Source organism: Battus philenor, unplaced genomic scaffold (genome assembly GCF_028537555.1).
Source record: "Battus philenor isolate CCGP_79_NKW_IND1 unplaced genomic scaffold, ilBatPhil1.0.hap1 SCAF_19, whole genome shotgun sequence".
Lineage (NCBI taxonomy): Eukaryota > Metazoa > Arthropoda > Insecta > Lepidoptera > Papilionidae > Battus > Battus philenor.
Window position 1 is genome coordinate 3,944,866 of NW_027181681.1, and position 19,586 is coordinate 3,964,451.

The 19,586-nt window shown below is 34.1% G+C and overlaps 2 protein-coding genes across 2 annotated transcripts; one reads left to right on the forward strand and one right to left on the reverse strand.

The window, feature by feature from the left end:
• The first annotated feature begins 452 nt into the window (after positions 1 to 452).
• Positions 453 to 13,470, forward strand: TER94 (Transitional endoplasmic reticulum ATPase TER94). Its single transcript, XM_068764040.1, has 15 exons — positions 453 to 580; positions 881 to 986; positions 3,732 to 3,985; positions 4,832 to 5,024; positions 5,548 to 5,758; positions 5,881 to 6,093; positions 6,336 to 6,529; positions 7,059 to 7,223; positions 7,396 to 7,603; positions 8,777 to 8,904; positions 9,564 to 9,729; positions 10,073 to 10,242; positions 10,688 to 10,825; positions 11,616 to 11,770; positions 12,757 to 13,470. The coding sequence occupies exons 1-15, from the start codon at positions 564 to 566 to the stop codon at positions 12,854 to 12,856; spliced, it is 2,418 nt and encodes an 805-aa protein (XP_068620141.1). The 5' UTR covers positions 453 to 563; the 3' UTR covers positions 12,857 to 13,470.
• Positions 13,471 to 16,027: 2,557 nt separating this feature from the next.
• Positions 16,028 to 18,220, reverse strand: LOC137921644 (uncharacterized). The gene has a single exon (XM_068764447.1). It carries the CDS (start codon positions 18,218 to 18,220, stop codon positions 16,028 to 16,030), a length of 2,193 nt encoding a protein of 730 aa, XP_068620548.1.
• Positions 18,221 to 19,586: the final 1,366 nt, after the last annotated feature.

Genomic DNA, 19,586 nt, shown 5'->3' on the forward strand with positions numbered 1-19,586 from the left:
AAATTATATGGACTTCATATCTTTAAAACTTTTCGTTCATTTAGCTAAAGAGTCAGCTCTAATTTACAACGATTTTATGTAGTTCCTTAAATCTAGATAATTAGGTAAAAGAGTTTCATCGCCAGAAGACTCACTTACTGTGTTCAAACAAACACCCGTTGAGTCAGTATATTTTAACAGTGAATAAAGAGTTTTTGAAAATGGAATCAAATACATGAAATGTATAGAAGATAGCGGAGAGATATCAGAAAAGATCTATTAAAGTAAATACAACTTTTATTCAATTCTACAATATTTTTCTGAGTTTTAACTCTTCCAGTTAGAAATTGTTAGGTCAAGTATATACACATGCCTGTGATAACCATGAATACTAAAAAAAATTAGGCGTAATTTTTTTGTGCATAAATGCATAGACAAATTTTAATATATTAGCAACACCTTTGTCATCGATATGAACAAATGAAATACGGCAACGTCACGCACTTCTGAAGTGAAAAAGAGACTATTCATTCGGCGTTTGGAAATTATAAATTTACTAATTTTACGTTAGATTTGTGCTCAAAATGGCAGATAATAAAAGGTAAGACCTAATTAATAATCACTTAGCTTATTAAAAATGAATTAAAAGAAGTTTAATTTGTAAATTCTGTAATCCACTGTAAACCGAGCATCAAAATTTGGCTTGTCATCATGTCTAACATTGCAATAGAAACGAATTATTTTTTTTTAAAAAATATTTTATCGAATAGAATGCATTTAAGTTTTATAAAACAAAGTTTCGATTTGTGAATTATTTTATTTCCTTTTGTCATGGTTATTGCAATTAGATGATTTTAACACTTATATGATTTTGTTCAAATTTACCAACTGTTTCCTACAGCCCTGATGATTTATCCACCGCGATTCTCCGACGTAAGGATAGGCCAAACCGTCTTATCGTTGAAGAGGCCGTCAGCGATGACAATTCCGTTGTGGCACTATCACAGGTCAGATTTCCTTTGTTAAAACAGTATGTGGACCCATGGTATCTTTATAATTTTTGAGCCTACGGTTTTATTTTGTTTGTTCAATATGTTACAACGCTTAGTTTAATGGTATCTCAAACTTAATATTGCTTAATTAATATTCTCGTTCATTATTTGTAAAGTCATATTAGATTTATTGGATTCCAATGTAAACTATGAAGATAACTATTGCAAAACATTTTTTTTTATTTAAGTGAAACACATTGTTAAAGCTGTTAGTCATACACATCCACAAGTACCTAATGATTTTAACCTTATTTTTTTCATTTTGCCATGTCACTCTTTATAAGGCATCTTATTGTATGTCGACAGATTTGATGTAAAGTTAATTTAAGACTTCTAGAATCCTGAGAATAAAAATAATTTCAATTCACATTATTGAATGATAGCTTAAGACAGTTTCTGTAAGTGGACCCTAAGGCCAATTACAATCACTCTTTGGGAGTACCCTCCTAAATGATGACAGATTGGTCACCTCCTAATCTGGTGGATTATTTACATGACTGAAGGAGTACTAGTAGTAGTAGTACTAGTAGCAGTAGTAGAGAAAAAAACTACACTTGAAATAATGTGAAAATTCTTTAGTCCCTTGTTTTTGTATGTGTTCATGTTATCATTTTGTGAATAATGTATTGAAATTGACATGTTTTATGTCTCCATATAGCATTGCATTTGATATTCAATGGATTATAATTTTGTGGAAAGTAACAATATTTTTGCCACTTAAACAATTTTGCTAGTCATGTAGGCTGCAGGATATATAATGCACATTACAATATTTCAAAATTAATTGGATATTAAACTGTTTTATGTATTAGCATTATGTATCTGCTGTGTCCACTTTTTTAATTTTTTGATTAAGTCATTTTGCATTTTTATTATACTAAGATGCGACTCTTAAGTTTCCAACTCAAAACTTTCAACTTCAATGTAATACATTGCTTTAATTTTGCTAACTTAAAATTTATTTGAAAAAAATACTAATAATGTTACTTATATGTGCCGGATATTTGAGGGTTTCATTTTAATAGTATTGATAATTTTAAAATATTAAGGTTCTATAAAAGCATTCACCGCCATAACTAAAATTGTCATATTATATTATATCATAATTAATTTATCATCATTACAGCCATAGGAAGTCTCTATTGTTGGGGTTGGCAGAAGCGGCCTACATCCAGCATTTTTAAAAATTTTCTTATTGATTTGATTAAAATTTCATATTGTTTGAGTGTCCAATGTTAGCATAGTTTTACATATTGACTAGTTTATTTTAGATTTTCTGAGGAGTTTGTTAACTATTCTCAATATTTTTGAAGAGGCTTTTTAATCACTGTGTTATAGATTCATACACAAGTAATTACAAATTTAAATACTTATTATAATAATAGTTATTTATGCCTACTTAGTTTCTTTAAGACTTGTTTTTTGAAATTAAGTTCATTGTATGAATCACACATGTTATGTGGAAGGGGTGACCAATTGGTATTTTTAAAAATGATTATCAATTCGTTTTTTTTAAAATGCCTTTGAATTTAATAACAACAAATATGAGACTAAGTGTAACTTTGTACGAATGAGCATATTTTGCACTGTTTTATGTTATTAATAAATATAATTTCTGAAAAAAAAAATTACCTTTTTGCAAACCTTTTAAATACGCATTTAATTGCGATTCGCGAGATATTTCAAATATTAAGATATAGATATATGTATGTTATGAAATCATAAAACATGTTGTAACCATCAAAAAGTTTGTTGTCTCTGAAAGAGTACCTAGATGAACATTGAAGACTGAAATATTGAAGTCTTTGTTTTATTTATGTATGTTCTTAATCTTAAGAATTTCAAATATGATAAATTGACAATTTCAAAGGGGATAGAATTGAAACGGTGTTAGCATTTTAGACAAATATGCTTTGCAACCAATTAACCTATATAGAGTGGACCTGAACGGTGATAATATAGGGGAGCACATTATACATAGATTCTATATATACACATAAGAGGAAGTGTCTCATTCAGAAGAACTTGTATAATTGGTTTTGATAAAAAATTGCTATCATTGAATAAAAAATAAATTTCATCTTTTTTTATGAATATATTTTTAATATAAAGCTGAAAGTGTTGTATTTTAAATTAAACATCTTTTAACAATATGCATATATTAAAAACATATGTGCCAAATTATTACTTCCAAAAAATTTAAATCAACATTGTAAATGTTCTTATCTTATTAATGAATTATCATTGACATGAAGTTACAATAAAAAGTAAAAGAAAGTTACATAACTTACTTCTTACTTTATACCAAATGATTAATGTCCAAAAAACTACATAAATAAATTAAAAAAAATAACAAGAAATTTAGGGATAACATGCATTCCAACTTAAAATCTCGAATTATACTACCGATTTTGTTACATAGCAAGAAAACGGCTGGTTTAGGTGATAAATTATATTAATTGTTAATGTATAAATTGTGCTATACCCTCTGAAGCTTTTATATGGATTGTTCATACATCCTATCATATATAAAGTCAAAACACTGAACCCTTCATTAATACAACAACAATTTTCAATGACACTACATTTTTTGTAAAACAGATCTAATTTAAACAAATGAAGAAAATAAAATGGAATACAAGGGTATTCCATTTTATTTTTAAGACATTTTCATGAAAAAATTTTTCTTTCTTTGCGCAGGCTAAAATGGAACAACTGCAGCTATTTAGAGGTGACACTGTTCTTTTGAAAGGCAAACGCCGAAAAGAAACTGTTTGCATTGTCCTATCTGATGACAATTGCCCAGATGAGAAGATCCGTATGAACCGTGTTGTACGTAACAACTTGCGTGTGAGGTTGTCGGATGTCGTGTCCATCGCGCCATGCCCGTCAGTCAAATACGGCAAGAGGGTACATATCCTGCCAATTGATGATTCTGTTGAAGGTTTGACTGGGTAGGTACCATAAATCACTGGTCCTTTTTATATCATGCGATATAATTATAGTTATTTCAAAAAAAACAATCAAATATTCTGATTTAATAAAATAAATATATGATAATGGCAGCCACATATAGACCATTTTTGCAAAAATTGAAGTACAATACAGGATAGACTATATAGTTGCCTTAAAATATCTTTGAGGCAATTCTTAATATTTACTATTAAATAAACTTGTCATCTAGCAATATAAGGTAGTAGCATCTCCTTGTCTTTATAATAGTTGTGACATACTTTAAACTAGAACACAATGATTATGCGACTTGACAGCCACAATAGGCTATGCCGCCGGTTCTAGAATAACCAGATTGGTGTCTAATAACTAACATTGTCACAATTTTTGATATTTTACTATATTTATAGTCATAAATATATTTAGTGAAATCTTAAAACTTCCACTTTTAGAATCTAGAGATTGTAATAATTTTGAGTTTCAAGATCCTAAGTGGACATTATGCCATTACTAAATTTCTATGCATAGTGTTAAGACTTGGTAGTGCCCGATTACTCTCTCAAACTTTTCTCAGTAATAGAGTAGCTGTAGTATGCAACCAGTTACCTAAAGATTTAGGGACAGCACAAAATCTTCAAGACCAGACACGAAAGATAACTAGGCTGGGCACATTTAAAAAAAGAAATTGTATAGATACATGTTTTGTTTTTAAATTGCTTACCTAATAATGTAACAATTTGAAAAGTAATGTTGGTTGCTTAGGATGGTCATGATTTTTTTTTTTTTAAAATAACATTGTAATGCCAAAAGTATTTCACATCCTAACATTGTATTTCATGTGCCAACAGTAACCTGTTTGAAGTGTATCTGAAGCCGTACTTTATGGAAGCGTACCGGCCCATCCACCGTGACGACACTTTCATGGTTCGCGGCGGTATGCGCGCGGTGGAGTTTAAGGTGGTCGAAACTGATCCGTCGCCTTACTGCATTGTAGCGCCAGACACTGTTATTCATTGTGAAGGTGAACCAATCAAACGGGAGGTGCGTTCTACATTTGTTTTTGAGTTTTTACTTCCAGTAGTGGTTTGCAGATTTTTTTCTCATAGATCACTTTCAAAATTTAGCTGGTTCTGGTTGTGTCCCCCTGCAGCTGTATAACTTTCATTAAATGTTGTATCAAATAAGCAAATATTTACAAGTACCTGAGGTTTTAAAATATTATCTGCCTACATTTACAGGTGAAGTCAAGCCAACATTTTAGTTCTTCACTATCAAAAGCAGTTAAATTTTTCTGGATTTCTGCTTATGAATTGCTATCCAAATTTTTCGTCAGGCCAATATAAACACCCGTCAAATCACTGGTGAACGCCTTGAGGATATTTGGGAAACAGCACTTTAGTGTATTGATTTAATTTTTTCGCTGAAAAATCTTTGCATACTACTCTTTTTTTAATAAAAGTAAAATAGACAAAAAATACATATCATAAAGCATGTTATATATGAATGCTTTCATTAATAATTTACTGTTATGAAATGAACCACATTTGATATATATTTCATTCAGGAGGAAGAAGAAGCTCTTAATGCTGTGGGATATGATGATATTGGTGGTTGCCGTAAACAGCTGGCCCAGATAAAAGAGATGGTGGAATTGCCTTTACGTCATCCATCTCTCTTCAAGGCTATTGGTGTGAAGCCACCTCGAGGTATTCTCATGTATGGACCTCCTGGTACTGGCAAGACTTTGATTGCTCGTGCTGTTGCTAATGAGACTGGTGAGTATAATAATTAAAACAATTGACAACTGTCTCTATTAGAAAAGTTTCTGTAAATTAAATTATCATGATTAAATCTTATACATTTTTTGCAAATATTTATATACTCTTATCTTCAATAGGTGCATTCTTCTTTTTGATTAATGGACCGGAGATCATGTCTAAACTGGCTGGTGAATCGGAATCTAATCTACGTAAGGCATTCGAGGAGGCCGACAAGAACTCGCCAGCTATAATCTTCATCGATGAATTGGACGCCATCGCCCCCAAGCGTGAAAAGACTCATGGAGAAGTAGAGCGTCGTATTGTGTCGCAGCTGCTGACTCTTATGGATGGTATATATTTCTTTTTATTTTATACTTTTATATCTGGTACATAAGGTATACCATAGATCAATACCTAGCAGGTTGTTGCTAAAACTAAGTAAAGAAGTCTGAAGAAAGGCATATTACTTTTCTGTTTAAATACTAATCAATGATATAGTCATTCCAAGTTGTTTGCTATTTATCATCATTGGCTAAAATTGTCAATGTAAAGAGTTCCGAAGTAAAAATTAACATTTTTTTACCTTCATCAGGTATGAAGAAATCATCGCACGTGATAGTTATGGCGGCCACCAACCGTCCCAACTCTATCGACCCGGCTCTGCGTCGTTTCGGCCGGTTCGACCGAGAGATTGACATCGGAATACCGGACGCCACTGGACGCTTGGAGATCCTTCGTATTCATACCAAGAACATGAAGCTGGGAGATGACGTCGACTTGGAACAGGTTAGAATACTGACCTCTCTAATTATAAACATCTGAAGTATTGTAAGTATTGGCTAAGACATTTCTAATGTATTAAGTATGAACATGTATTAGTCACAAATGTAATCGATCGAAATTGTTTTTCAGTTTCTTTAGTGTTAGCTTGCAGTCATAGAAACTTCATTGTCTTTAAGTAAAATTCTATGTGAAATTGTATGAAATGAGATGTTTTGAACTGCATGTATAACCAATGACTATTGGTATGTTTGTACAAGCATTGTAACAATTGTAAAGAACAATTAAATAATTTCTAATAAAATTAAAAATTCTTAGATGGTTCTGAAAATAAAGGATGATAGATAATTTAAAATGGTTACAAAGCATATGAAATATAGTTTTTATAATTAATAATAGAGATATTGAACATTGACGAAAAGTTCACGAGTAACCACGAGTCGGTCGACGCACTGTACACTAGGTGGACTAAAGACAGTTAATTCAAGGCCATAATTGAAATTGAAGGTGTATAAAACCATTTTCTTTTGTTTAGATCGCTGCGGAATCTCACGGCCATGTGGGTGCGGATTTGGCGTCGCTCTGTTCAGAGGCGGCCTTACAGCAGATCAGAGAGAAGATGGATCTTATCGACTTGGAGGATGACCAGATCGACGCCGAAGTGCTCAACTCACTCGCCGTCTCCATGGATAACTTCCGTGTAAGTAATGCTGCTCAAATATACAAAATGTTATTTAATTTGGGTGAACTTTAGTTGATAATTTTTACTTGGTCAAAATTAAAAAAAGTAATGATTACAGCTATTACGTTTACCTTTTTAAATTGGTTACATTGCAATAGACCAAAAAATCTATAAATGTATCTCCTTACAGTATGCGATGACCAAGTCGTCGCCGTCTGCGCTTCGCGAGACTGTGGTGGAAGTGCCGAATGTGACGTGGTCGGACATCGGAGGTCTGCAGAGCGTGAAGCGGGAGCTGCAGGAGTTGGTGCAATATCCCGTGGAGCACCCGGACAAGTTCCTCAAGTTTGGTATGCAGCCTTCTCGCGGAGTGCTTTTCTATGGTCCTCCTGGATGCGGTAAGTTATCAGTAGAAAATGTGACATGAAATATTAAGTACCCTTAACAACATCGAACTTTGAGATACTTATAGATAAGCAATACATTAATCACGAAAAAAGAGATCTATTAATTGCTGTATGATCTAAAAATTGTCTAGTTTGCGTCTTCTCTGAAAGACTACTTTCAACTGCTTGGATCAATTAAACAAAACTTTATTATGTTTGCAGAATCTTATATGCAAAGTTTCGAACAATTTTCTAAAATTAAATAAAGATAGATTTCCATAATTTTTTTCATGTGATCTCTCACAAATCTCTTACAAGAGACATTCTCACAGGAAAGAGCTGTTCATGCAAAGTCTATATAATATACAAGAGCTAAAGATTTCATAAGGAAAAATATGGTGATAATTAATATAAATATGATAACCTTATCAATGTGTATAAGAATTGGAATAAATGGGAGAAAAATAGACTTTATCGACTGCTCTGAAATATCATTAAATAATTAAAAAAATTAAAAAATGACTCATTTTTTTGTTATAAACATATTTTTAATAGACTATATATCTTGAATATAGATTACTCTAATTTTAGAGATAATTGTGAAAGTAACCACGAAATTAAAAACTTGATTGGGATAGTCCATTCTCAAATCTTGAATGGTTAGCAAAGTATTTTAAGTAGTATTTAGCTTCAATTCGATTGCTAAAGATGATTTTCCAGTTCCTTTAAAATTGATCTTTTCTGTCATGATTGATCAGGAAAAATCCAAAATTGATAATACCATTAAGAATAAATTAATATCACTTGTTAAATTTTCTGATTTGTTTGTTTCCTACACCGGTGTAAAAAAAAAAAAAATTGTCAACTTTTGCCATTAACACATGTTGTGATTGACAACATTATGTTACCAGTAATTTATTTTTTTATAAATCACAGTATACTACTGCAGTTAGCAGTATAGCTGTAGAGTTAAAATAAATTTTTAGTTTTTTTTTTCAAAATCATTTGATAAAATATTTAACTTATTTTACAAATGTAAACTATAAGTAATACTTACAAATTATAAAAATTAGATATCATTAAATAAAAAATTGTAGGTTAATAATGTTAAAATATGTACTTTGTGAAAAAAATCACGATTTTTTTTATAAATACAATATATTTAGTATTCTTAATTTTATGCAGGTAAAACTCTTTTGGCTAAAGCTATTGCCAATGAGTGCCAGGCCAACTTCATCTCAGTGAAGGGTCCAGAGCTTCTCACTATGTGGTTTGGTGAATCTGAAGCCAATGTGCGAGACATCTTTGACAAGGTAATTATTTCAATTCCATATTGTTGAAACTGCTTTGATTTTTTTCAGATGCTTTTTTTATTATAAGAATGTATAACACATTTGTATAGGCAATGTTATCTATTTAAAATATGTTATACAGGAGTATTTGTAATTTATAAGTGTAAAAGCTCTAAAGTAGTGAATTAATTGCCCATCTGTCAGCAGAAAGTTTTACAGTTTTTGCAACTATTTTCAATCTCTCATAAGTGTTCACTCGGAAATGTTACCTTAATTTATTTTTTCTACCAAAATGTGACATTCACATCATTAAAGCTTTTACCTCTATAACTAATACATCATATTCTTGCATTATGAATTATTTTTTTGAACATTAGCCTACTTATGGTTAAATAGCCAATTAATATTTTATTTTAATAATTAATAGATAAGCCAACATTTATATATAAAGAAAATATCAAGAAGTTATGTATAATTTTTATGGCGAAAAATTTTTTTTGTACTGAGGCGTACCCATTAAACTCCATCGTTTTTCTTTTTTCATCGTACACTTCATGAAGTATGTATGCTGATCAATGCAGAGCCTGTCCCATCAGGAAATATTCTATCCCTTAGAAACAGCAGCAGAAATTGACTTTATAAACTGAAAGCTGTTTAAATTAAGCATTCTTCTTTGACAGGCCCGTTCAGCTTCACCGTGCGTGTTGTTCTTCGACGAGTTGGACTCTATCGCCAAATCGCGTGGTGGATCCGTGTCAGACGCGGGCGGTGCTGCCGACAGAGTTATCAATCAGATCCTCACCGAGATGGACGGTATGGGAGCTAAGAAGAACGTCTTCATCATTGGTAAGCTATTTACTAACAAAATTAAGCAGGAATATGAAAATTTTTTAGTTATTATCATCTTCATGTCGGGTGATAGATATTCACTGCAAAGCTTTGCGCTGCCTGCAATCTTAACTCTGTCGTCGGTCCACCTAGTGGGTGCCTGCATACGCCGGGTCTATCGGTTTGTGGTCGCTAGTCTACTTTTCAATCCCAATGCAATGGGTGTCGGTTGCAATTCTTTGAGCTATGTCGGTGACCTTGGAACTTCTACGGATCTTCTCGTTTCTTATACAGTCATACCAATGAAATAGAATAAATTAGATATTGTTTATGAAGTCACCACGATTATTATTTTAAAAAGGCGCAACCAATCGGCCGGACATCATCGACCCGGCCATCCTGCGTCCCGGACGTCTGGATCAACTCATCTACATCCCATTGCCAGACGAGAAGTCGCGCGAGGCTATCTTGCGCTCCAATCTTCGCAAATCTCCCATCGCCAAGGACGTCGACTTGTCTTACATCGCCAAGGTATGAATTAAAAATCAATAGTATTTTTTTTGTTAATTACTCAACTGTTAGACTTATGCTGCTGTTGATAGGATATGCTATATCCTTAACTTAACGCTTGAAAACTTTATTAGGTTACTTAACTTTTGTGTCAGTTATTAATGAATTTGGTGATATTTTGATATTTCTTAATTTACTTCAAGTATGTTAACGTAATTATTATTTAAATTAAAAAAAGGCAATTATGTGTTGGTTGAAGTATTTTTATCAGTTGGCATTCAGACATCAATACTTATCAAAGAATTAAAAATTAAATGGAATTGGACAATTAACAGAAGATTTCCAATAAATGCAGAAAAATCACCAGTTTGTTTGTGTTGCTCTAATTAAAAGCTTATATCACACATTATCTTTTGTTAAATCAATATTATTTCTATATTTATAGCAATGTTGATTTTTATCGCAGGTAACACAGGGCTTCAGCGGTGCCGACTTGACGGAGGTGTGCCAGCGGGCGTGCAAGCTGGCAATCCGGCAGGCCATCGAGGCGGAGATACAGCGCGAGCGCACCCGCCAACATCAGACACCGGCCGCCGTCATGGACGTTAGTACACAAAACATAATTTTTAACTTTATATTCATATAGGCAGGTTTCATTCCATTGGCATTGTCCTACAAGTAAACTTTGAGTGGCCCAGATACAGAATATGGTATGGTGACAGTGACGGGGAGCCAAAGCTATTACAGTTGATGTTATTGAATAATAGTGTTTTTATACTACAATTAAGGAGTTTATTATTTTGCTTGAAAAGAAGTAAGTAATATTCCTTGAAGAAGATTAAGAAGTAGTTTAAAAAATAACGATAAAAAACACAATTATTGACGTTATCGGCTAGTTAGTCATTACTGATGGTAATAGAAATTCAATAATTAAAGTAGGAGGAAATGCATCTAGTACTAGTGTACTAGTACAATAAACAATTATTGTTAGATTGCACAGTTAATTATTTAATTTTAATTAACATTACTATGTTCGTTACTTATTATTTAAAATAAATTTTACATTTCTTAAGTAATTGTATGAGATTATACTCATCTATAAGTAAGTTCAGGAGACTTGGTATTATTCAGTTCACCAGGTGTTGAGTAATTTAGAAACTTTGCTGCTTAAGGAATAGGTATCAGTGTCGCTAGAGGCGTTAAGAAAGGCAACCCCATGCCTCTGCGTACGAAACATGCGAACATAACCTAATTTAACTGTCACGCGTCAAATTATAGTTTGTTTATATATAAAATACTATCTCATTATGTATGTTTATTTGCATTGTCATCCAAGAGTTTTATTTAGTTGAACTCATAAGAAAAGCACATTGTATGTATAATGTCTATTGCAGATGGATGAAGAGGACCCGGTGCCGGAGATCAGTCGGGCGCACTTCGAGGAGGCGATGAAGTTCGCGCGCCGCTCCGTCTCCGACAATGACATCCGCAAGTACGAGATGTTCGCGCAGACTCTGCAGCAGAGCCGCGGCTTCGGCACCAACTTCAGGTATGGTTGCGTCATTTCGTTTTCTTTCACTTCAGGCTTTATCTATCGATTTACCAGTTTTCACATTGACCAATGTTATTTGCCTATTGATATAGATAGTTTCATCAGAGCTGGCAATACCAATAGGCTAATTGGGCGCTAAAGGCACTTAGCCTAGACTTCTTTTAAGTAACTGAACTCGAGGGTGCGATTTTAAACCTGGTCAGAAGGTCGCCAAACTCATATATCTGTAAGTAAGGTGGATTCTCCAGAGATATAAATCACAGTGATTCTTCTCGGGAATAAATCCAGAAAGTTAATACTCCAGTGTTTCTGGGTGTTTGTGAGAGAAGTTAAAATAAATATTTTTAATTATTTTCGTGATGGGCACCTGTTTGGTAATGTCTCGTGTTTCACAACATACTTTGTATGCTTATGTGTATTAATGATTTTTTGAGTAAAAAAGTATATATATATAAAAGTACAACTGGCGCTACTTTTACAATAGTCAATATGTTTATTTTAACTATATATTTGAAAAAAGTAATTGTTACCTTAAAACTTAAACTCTTTTGTTTTATTGGCAATATTTTGAAGCACAATCTTATCACTACTTTTTTCTCTTATTAGGATATTTGTTTAATAATGAATAAAGTGTGTTGTTTAATATTACCATTGAGTTCTCTCAATATGTACTCAAAATACTAGAGACATAATTCTGATTTAGGTTATGTTTACGATATGTTTAAAAATTTAATTTCTTCATTAACATCAAAGAACTAGTTATAACTTGAGGATATCATCATCACTATATATATATTAGTTGATAGACGCTCACTGCAAGCCGTAGGCCTCTAACAAAGATTGCCACGTTGATCAGTTTGCGGCGCTCGCTGGATGCGATCTCACGCTATCACAAGTCGCGTCTACCGGCTCGTGGTCGTCGCTCGAGAACCTTTCAACCCTAATGGCCCTTAGTTAAATATATTGAAAATGTTTTATACCAGGTTCCCAACTAGCGGAGGTGCAGCTGGAGGCACGGGCACGTCGGGTGGTGACCAGCCCACGTTCCAGGAGGAGGGAGGTGACGACGACCTCTATAGTTAAGCGATACTCCCACCGCCGCGCGACCCCTCGCCCAACGCAACTCGAATCTATACACGCCGAGTGGGACATTAGTTAGACGCGTTACCGGGCTGAGAAGTACCGCGGCGACAGCGGAAACCTGCTAGGTTTATAACTACTTAAGAATTATCGGTTCAGTGAATAACTGCATGGGTAGGCTTTCGAACATCTGATACTTCGTCATTTTATCAAACTAAAACAATTCAGAATATCTATTTGATTTGTTACAAAAGAAACCTTCAATAATCCTTTCGTTTTATGTGTACTTCAGAATTATTACCGTTATTGTCTTTAGGGACGAATTATTGAAAGCCCTGCTGGGATTTAAACAGTGAGCACTTAGAATTCTTCCCGGGCGCCGATACTTCGCGCCACCCTATCCATTGAATATGTAAAAGTATTTATTAAATACTATTTCGTTTCAATTCGCTTACGTTTAGTTATATTGAATTGTTTGTGATGGCAACACTGGCGAGCGTGGGGCAGCGTATTGAGTAATTGTTACCTGTGTCTCAGAATGTAAGTAGGTTGCGTCGGTCCGCCGGCGCCGTATGTACCGCAGTGATTTTCAAATAAAAAGATTTTTACGGTCGTAATGTGCTTTTTATTTATATCTGTTTATGGTTTTACCTGGACATATAACAAACGAATATGTGTACTGAAAATAAAAGCTCCCTGTTTAGTTTAGTTGAATTTGTTAAAAGTACATCACAGTATCTAATACCCTATCTCATAAATTTCCTAACTACAGAAGTATAAATAAAATTGCACAAAAATATATATATAATAATATATATACTCTATATATATATATATATATATATATATATATATATATATATATATATATATATAATATATATATACTCTATATATATATATATATAGAGTACACCAATTACATTTAAATATTAAATAATGTACCAGCAGTGGTAGCCCAGCGTTAGAGGACAGAACATAAGTCGCGGGTTCATTTCTCACAATACAATCATACATTCACCCTGTGCATTATATTGGATTGCCACTGTCACGAACAAGATTCAATAGCATAGGCAGCAGCGTCCTCTGCGTATCATAACACAAAACTGCGATCGCGAACCCGCCTGCCAGGCCTGGCGATTATGTCCCCCAAACACATCTTAGGGGGAGGTCTAAACAAGTCCAGAGACCGGGACACGTACTCGAGATTCCGGACAACTTGACAAATATAAAAGAAGCCACGTACACTATCATCGTCGCCATTCAATAAGTGAACGGTCTTGTCGGAAACGAGACCGGATCGTATATCTTAAGGAGCTGCCAACCCCTGATTATACTCGACAGAAAAATTTGCTGGAGTTCTTGCGCCACTTTCTTTTAGTATCAATGGTTTGCGTAGTAGCAGTAGTAGTGATAGCAATCGACGAAGTTGAAATTGAAAATGCTGCTGCATTTGAGAAATGCTGTGATGGTATTATCGACAACAGTCCAAGCCCAGTTCCCACCAAAAGCTTAATAACTGCTGCATAATGTTATTTATTTCCCAAGCCAATAAACACTAGCAAAAAGAATTTCAAGGATTGGTAAATGCCAGTTTCACGAACTGCAGAGGAATTCAAGAAAACATTTTCAATACTAGACAACTCTGAAAAGTCCCACAAGTTTAACGCCACTTTCATCATTTCGTAGAATATAGTAGTGTTCGATTGTGTAACGCTGTATTATGGAGCTGGAAATACTCCTACATCTAGTAGTAATCATAAAATAATTTACGCAAGTAGTAGTCAGAGTGACAAAACTGACTCAACGACTTCAAAGCCCTTCAGCTTTCAAAAATGAATAAGACATGACTGCACCCTGTTCCCAATGTTATTTAACGCGTATGGGGGAAAACCATGGATTGCTGGGAAGAGGGAGTACGTATGGATGGTCGAGATAACTAACCCGAAGTACCACGACGTTACTACCATTCTGTCTCAGAAGTCTAATTGAAGCGCTTGTTGTATCAGTTGGAGCATCGTAACTACCTAGGCCTCCAAATTTAATAAGGCCAAGACTTAGGTGATGGTGATTGACCGCATGAACAGGTTGAAGCTCAGAAAATTAGCATTATTCAGCCTTAAAATCTTCAACGAATTCACATACCTTTGACACTAAAATTAGACGCAGAATTGGAATGGCCAAATGTTTAGTTGAGATGTGGCAGGATAGGAAAATTTCAAAAATTACCATCATTTACTCGGCCTTCTATGGAGCTAAGACATAGATGCTAAGAAATGTAATGGTCGTAAATGCATGGTGCTTTCGTGATGTGGTGCCCGAAAATGCTGCGCATGCGCAACGGCGGAAGGAACGAATGTCTCGACAATTCCAAGTGACATCTATTTGCTCCTTCATAGGCCCTGAGTATTTTGATCACATTAGCGGCAAAGTCTGAAGGAAGCCTATAAAACTAGTAGCTTACCATAACGGAAAGATCGGTGGAATCCAAATACGCTGGGCAGATTGAATTTGCAGCAGTCTAGAAAGTAAATTTAAAATGTCGTACACATAGCCGGCAATTGCAACCATAGGCGTAGTATCGTTCGTAAAGAAGAAAACGATCCGTGGAGGTGGTTACGACCCACAGGAACGACGATTCCGACACGAAAAGGAGAATATAATATAATTTATGTCAACAATAATTTGTAATATATTTACAAAAATATGATATTAAAATTATATAATGAAGATAGTTTAGAAGCGACAATCTACGAAATGCATAAAATATATTACGGAAATATCTATACTGGCGGTTGAAACTATTAATTACAATTTCAATATATTCATCCTCTTATTATTTACAATCCCTTTTTTGCTTTGCCAACAAACATGTTTTAGACCTAAAGCCATTTGTCGTTTTCCGGTGACGCAGCCGAACATCTCGTAGTTGCAAAAACAAAATAAAACGAAAGAATACGGAGGTATGTATTTATTTATTAATATATAATAAGTAATTCTATCAAAATGTAAAACCACTAACAATCATAAATATAGTAAATGTAATATAATCAATTATAAAAAAAAACCTTAGTGCCTATTAACATAACTGACAAATAAATTAGAAGGTAACAAATTCTATTTTTTTTTCTTCGTTAGAAGAATGACATTCCTACCTTGCTTAGTTTAGATGTTTTAAATTTCCTTCCTAAATATCTCTTTAAGTTCCGGCGAATCTTTAATCAAATTTCTTAAAGACGATGCTCTGTCTCGAACGAAGTATTCAACCGGTTGGTTCAGGTGATCTGGTGAAATTGATCCATCGATGTTAAACCTTGTATTTACTTCAGAAAACTGTGTAACTTTTTCCATTATTTGATTTATTATTCTTTCAGCTTGTATTTCATCGAAACAAGTGCATAGAAATTCAAATTCTTGATCAGAATATTGCATAGCAGCATCCTTCTTTGTGGATTCTGCTGTCTTTGCTTGAGTAGTTCGTTTTGCTTTTCCTTTAGCTCTTTTAACTAATTTTTTTAAAGTGCGTACGGAACAGGGTTCGTAGTTCAGTAACTCAGGATATTCAAATTCAGACATTTTCCTCATGTAAGCTGGTAAATTTTCTTCAAGACCTTTCTTTGCTAATTTAGCACACTTACATTTTTTTGGTTCCATGAATTTGAAATAGTTTTCCCATTTAGGTTCTCGCGAGTGCATCAATTCTTCCGTTTTCGACAATTCTAATACAGGCAAAGAAATTTGCGGTGAAATTGGTTCACTCTTTTGTTCAATTAGGTTTAATGGCGGTAAGCAATAGCAATGAAGGGTATTACAAGGGCAAAAACAATAAGGTAATTTACATTTACAGAAACATTCAGCATGCACATCTTTTGGATTAGGAATTTCTTTTTGCAGTATCTGCATGACAGAACTCTGTTCTTTTAAGTCTAACAGTTGTTGTGACTCTGTGTATTTCACCGGAACGTCGTAAGTATAATCGCGACTGTCATTTACGTCAAGTTTCATTGAACGTTCAACGTCGACGAATTGTTCGACTTTGTCAACAAATTGTTCTAAGTTGTCACAAGCGGCGTAAAGGCATCTTTCGTTTATAACTATGACTGGCATTTGAGACATGCTTGATCTATAAGGCTTTAGGCAAAGCTCTGTATTAACTGCTGGTTTTGTGCCTTCATCGCAAAAAAGGTAAAATGGTCGTAGTTCGGGAACGGGCGTGTGAAATTCTTCCTTTTCAGGTTCGAATAAGCTTTCAGCGTTTGGATCTTCAATGATGTCGCTTACTTGTAACAGCATCAGTTTTTCAATGTTTAATAAGAAATCTGTTTGTTCAGGAATTGTGTGAAGTGAATAAGCAATAAACTCTTGAAATTTTTTCACCACAGCACTGACTTTTTCTTTCCAAGTCCTGTTAAATTCCTGCCGTTTTTCTTCTTTTTCTTTTTCTGATTGGATTTGTATTTCATTCCGGGCTATTTCTGCGGTCAGTAATTTGACAACTTTTTTATGTTCGTAAATTGATTGACTTAACAACTTCTCGCTCTCTTCTCTCTCTTTCATTGCTACATATATTTGACAAGCAAGGTTCTGACATTCAAGCAATTGCCTGAGTTTTTCTATCGCTATATGTTTTTCAACGTTCGTGTCGTGGATTGTGCATGCTAACTCTTTTTGTGATTCCTCCACTTTACGAATGAATTGTTGTTTCAATTCTTCCTTTTTTCTTTCAAGCTTCTCTGTATAACGGTCGTATAACATTGTTGCTTGTTGTTGCAATAAAGTTTTATAGTGGTTCGTCATTTGCAGATGGGCTTCGTCTCTGACACGTTTTATTTCCTTCATTGCGGCATTTAAAAGTAGACCTTCAATTTTATTAATCGATGAACTGTATAAAACTGTAAATTCACTGAAGGCTTGTCTTATTTTTTCAGAGTTTTTCTGAATCAATTTCTTAGAAAATTCTTCGTAATGTTTTTTACTCATTTCTTCTATCCTTCTCTTCCACTGCTTATCGTTCTCAAGCAGAGCTTTGCGTTTCTCTTCTTCTTGACTCTTTAAATGCTGTTGAAGTATTGTTTCTCCGTAATATTCAAAACCACTAAAACCTAGTTTCAATAGAAATTCCTTCTTAAGTGGTTTTAGCACTGTTTTACCTTTTAAAAGATCTTCGGGAGGGGCGTACCAATCATAGCCGCCTCCTTTCAAAGGAGGTTCTAAACCAGCTAAAACTTTGAGTTTTGGAGCCATGGATGTGAAATACACTTTTGCTAGTGCTGGTGACATTACATTCTTCATCACTGATTGCGTCGGAACTTGTTCCCTCTCTAGATAACATTTCCTGAGATAATAGTTTTCGTTGTATCTATTCATTATTTTAGGTTTTATAATAAGGATATCTTTCAAGTAAAAAAACACTTCTAAATAAATAATGACGTCTCACAATCGTTATTAATGTTAAGCGACATTTTGTTCCATAGAGGTCTCGTTGTCATTTAGAACTATCTAGGCATGTCATTATTTTATAAGGCATGGATCCTTTAACAGTAACTGAAATATTTATGCATGATTTTAATTGAAATAATAGATGGCAATTAAATATAAATAATTAAATTAAGACAGCGTAAAAAAACCTTGAGCCCATAACACCTTTCTGTATTTTTTAAAGTTAAAGCTTCTGACAATGGTTTACTAAAAAAAGTAAAATTTTAAAGTAATGGCCAAGTTATGTAAAATAAAAGCGACATTGTGGAGACAATCGTTCAAGTAAATGGCACAAGATCCAAAGGTCGCCCCTGTTTTGTGATGAAAAGACAAGGACACTTTTGGAATCGCTGCTGAATCTTATGAGAAGAGTTTTGTAAAGTCCTTCTGTGATAATGTCTGTTCTGCAAAGATTATTCGGCTTCAAAAACAAAGGGTATAAAAAGTTTAAGGAGTAAAAATAGAATGTCGGTTCGAGATGGAGTGCTTGTGTTGACAAAGTTACGCGACAATTCACCCGCGGGAATAATAACATAAAGAGTTCTCACGATGGCGCGGCATGTAAGTGGCTCGTTGTGGCGACCTTTGTCAACGTCATTCTTTTGTAATTTAGGAGTTACACGAAGGACGTCGTATGTCTACAAGACGATTATTCTCTCTTCGTTTGAAGTCTGATGTCGGACTTGCGGATTAGCAACTGAGCATTAAATATATAGCTTTCAGTGTGGCAGCTACAAAACTTATTTCATTAATTATTAAATTGAAAACTACCGACTAAACTATTACAAGTTCTTTCAATAAACGTTAGTTAAAAGATTTGATTGTTCATTTGACATTTCCAAGGTAAGCAGGATGCTTAGGTTTACATCGAATGGTCGTGTATAATGGACAAGGAAAGTTAATACACAAACCAATATTACAATCAAAAGACAACGCGTATTCTCGAGGATGCATGTTCAGAAGTAGGGAATTTTTATACTCTAATTAAAATGAAACATTTCAGTGCAAAGTAAACCTGAAATGAGGAGATGCGTAGATGAACGAAATAAACTGATGTAGCCCAGCGAAAAAACACCGTGAAGTGGCAATCCACATGGCCCACAAAACAGATGATTACAGGAGTCTTAAGCTTCTGGAGTAGAAGCCATGGACAAGTAAGCGCAGCACAAGACGTCCGCCCACAAATTGGACAAATAACCTTATTGAAGTGTGTGGAAAATGCTGCATTCCATCCGACCCTATAGGAAATCTAAGG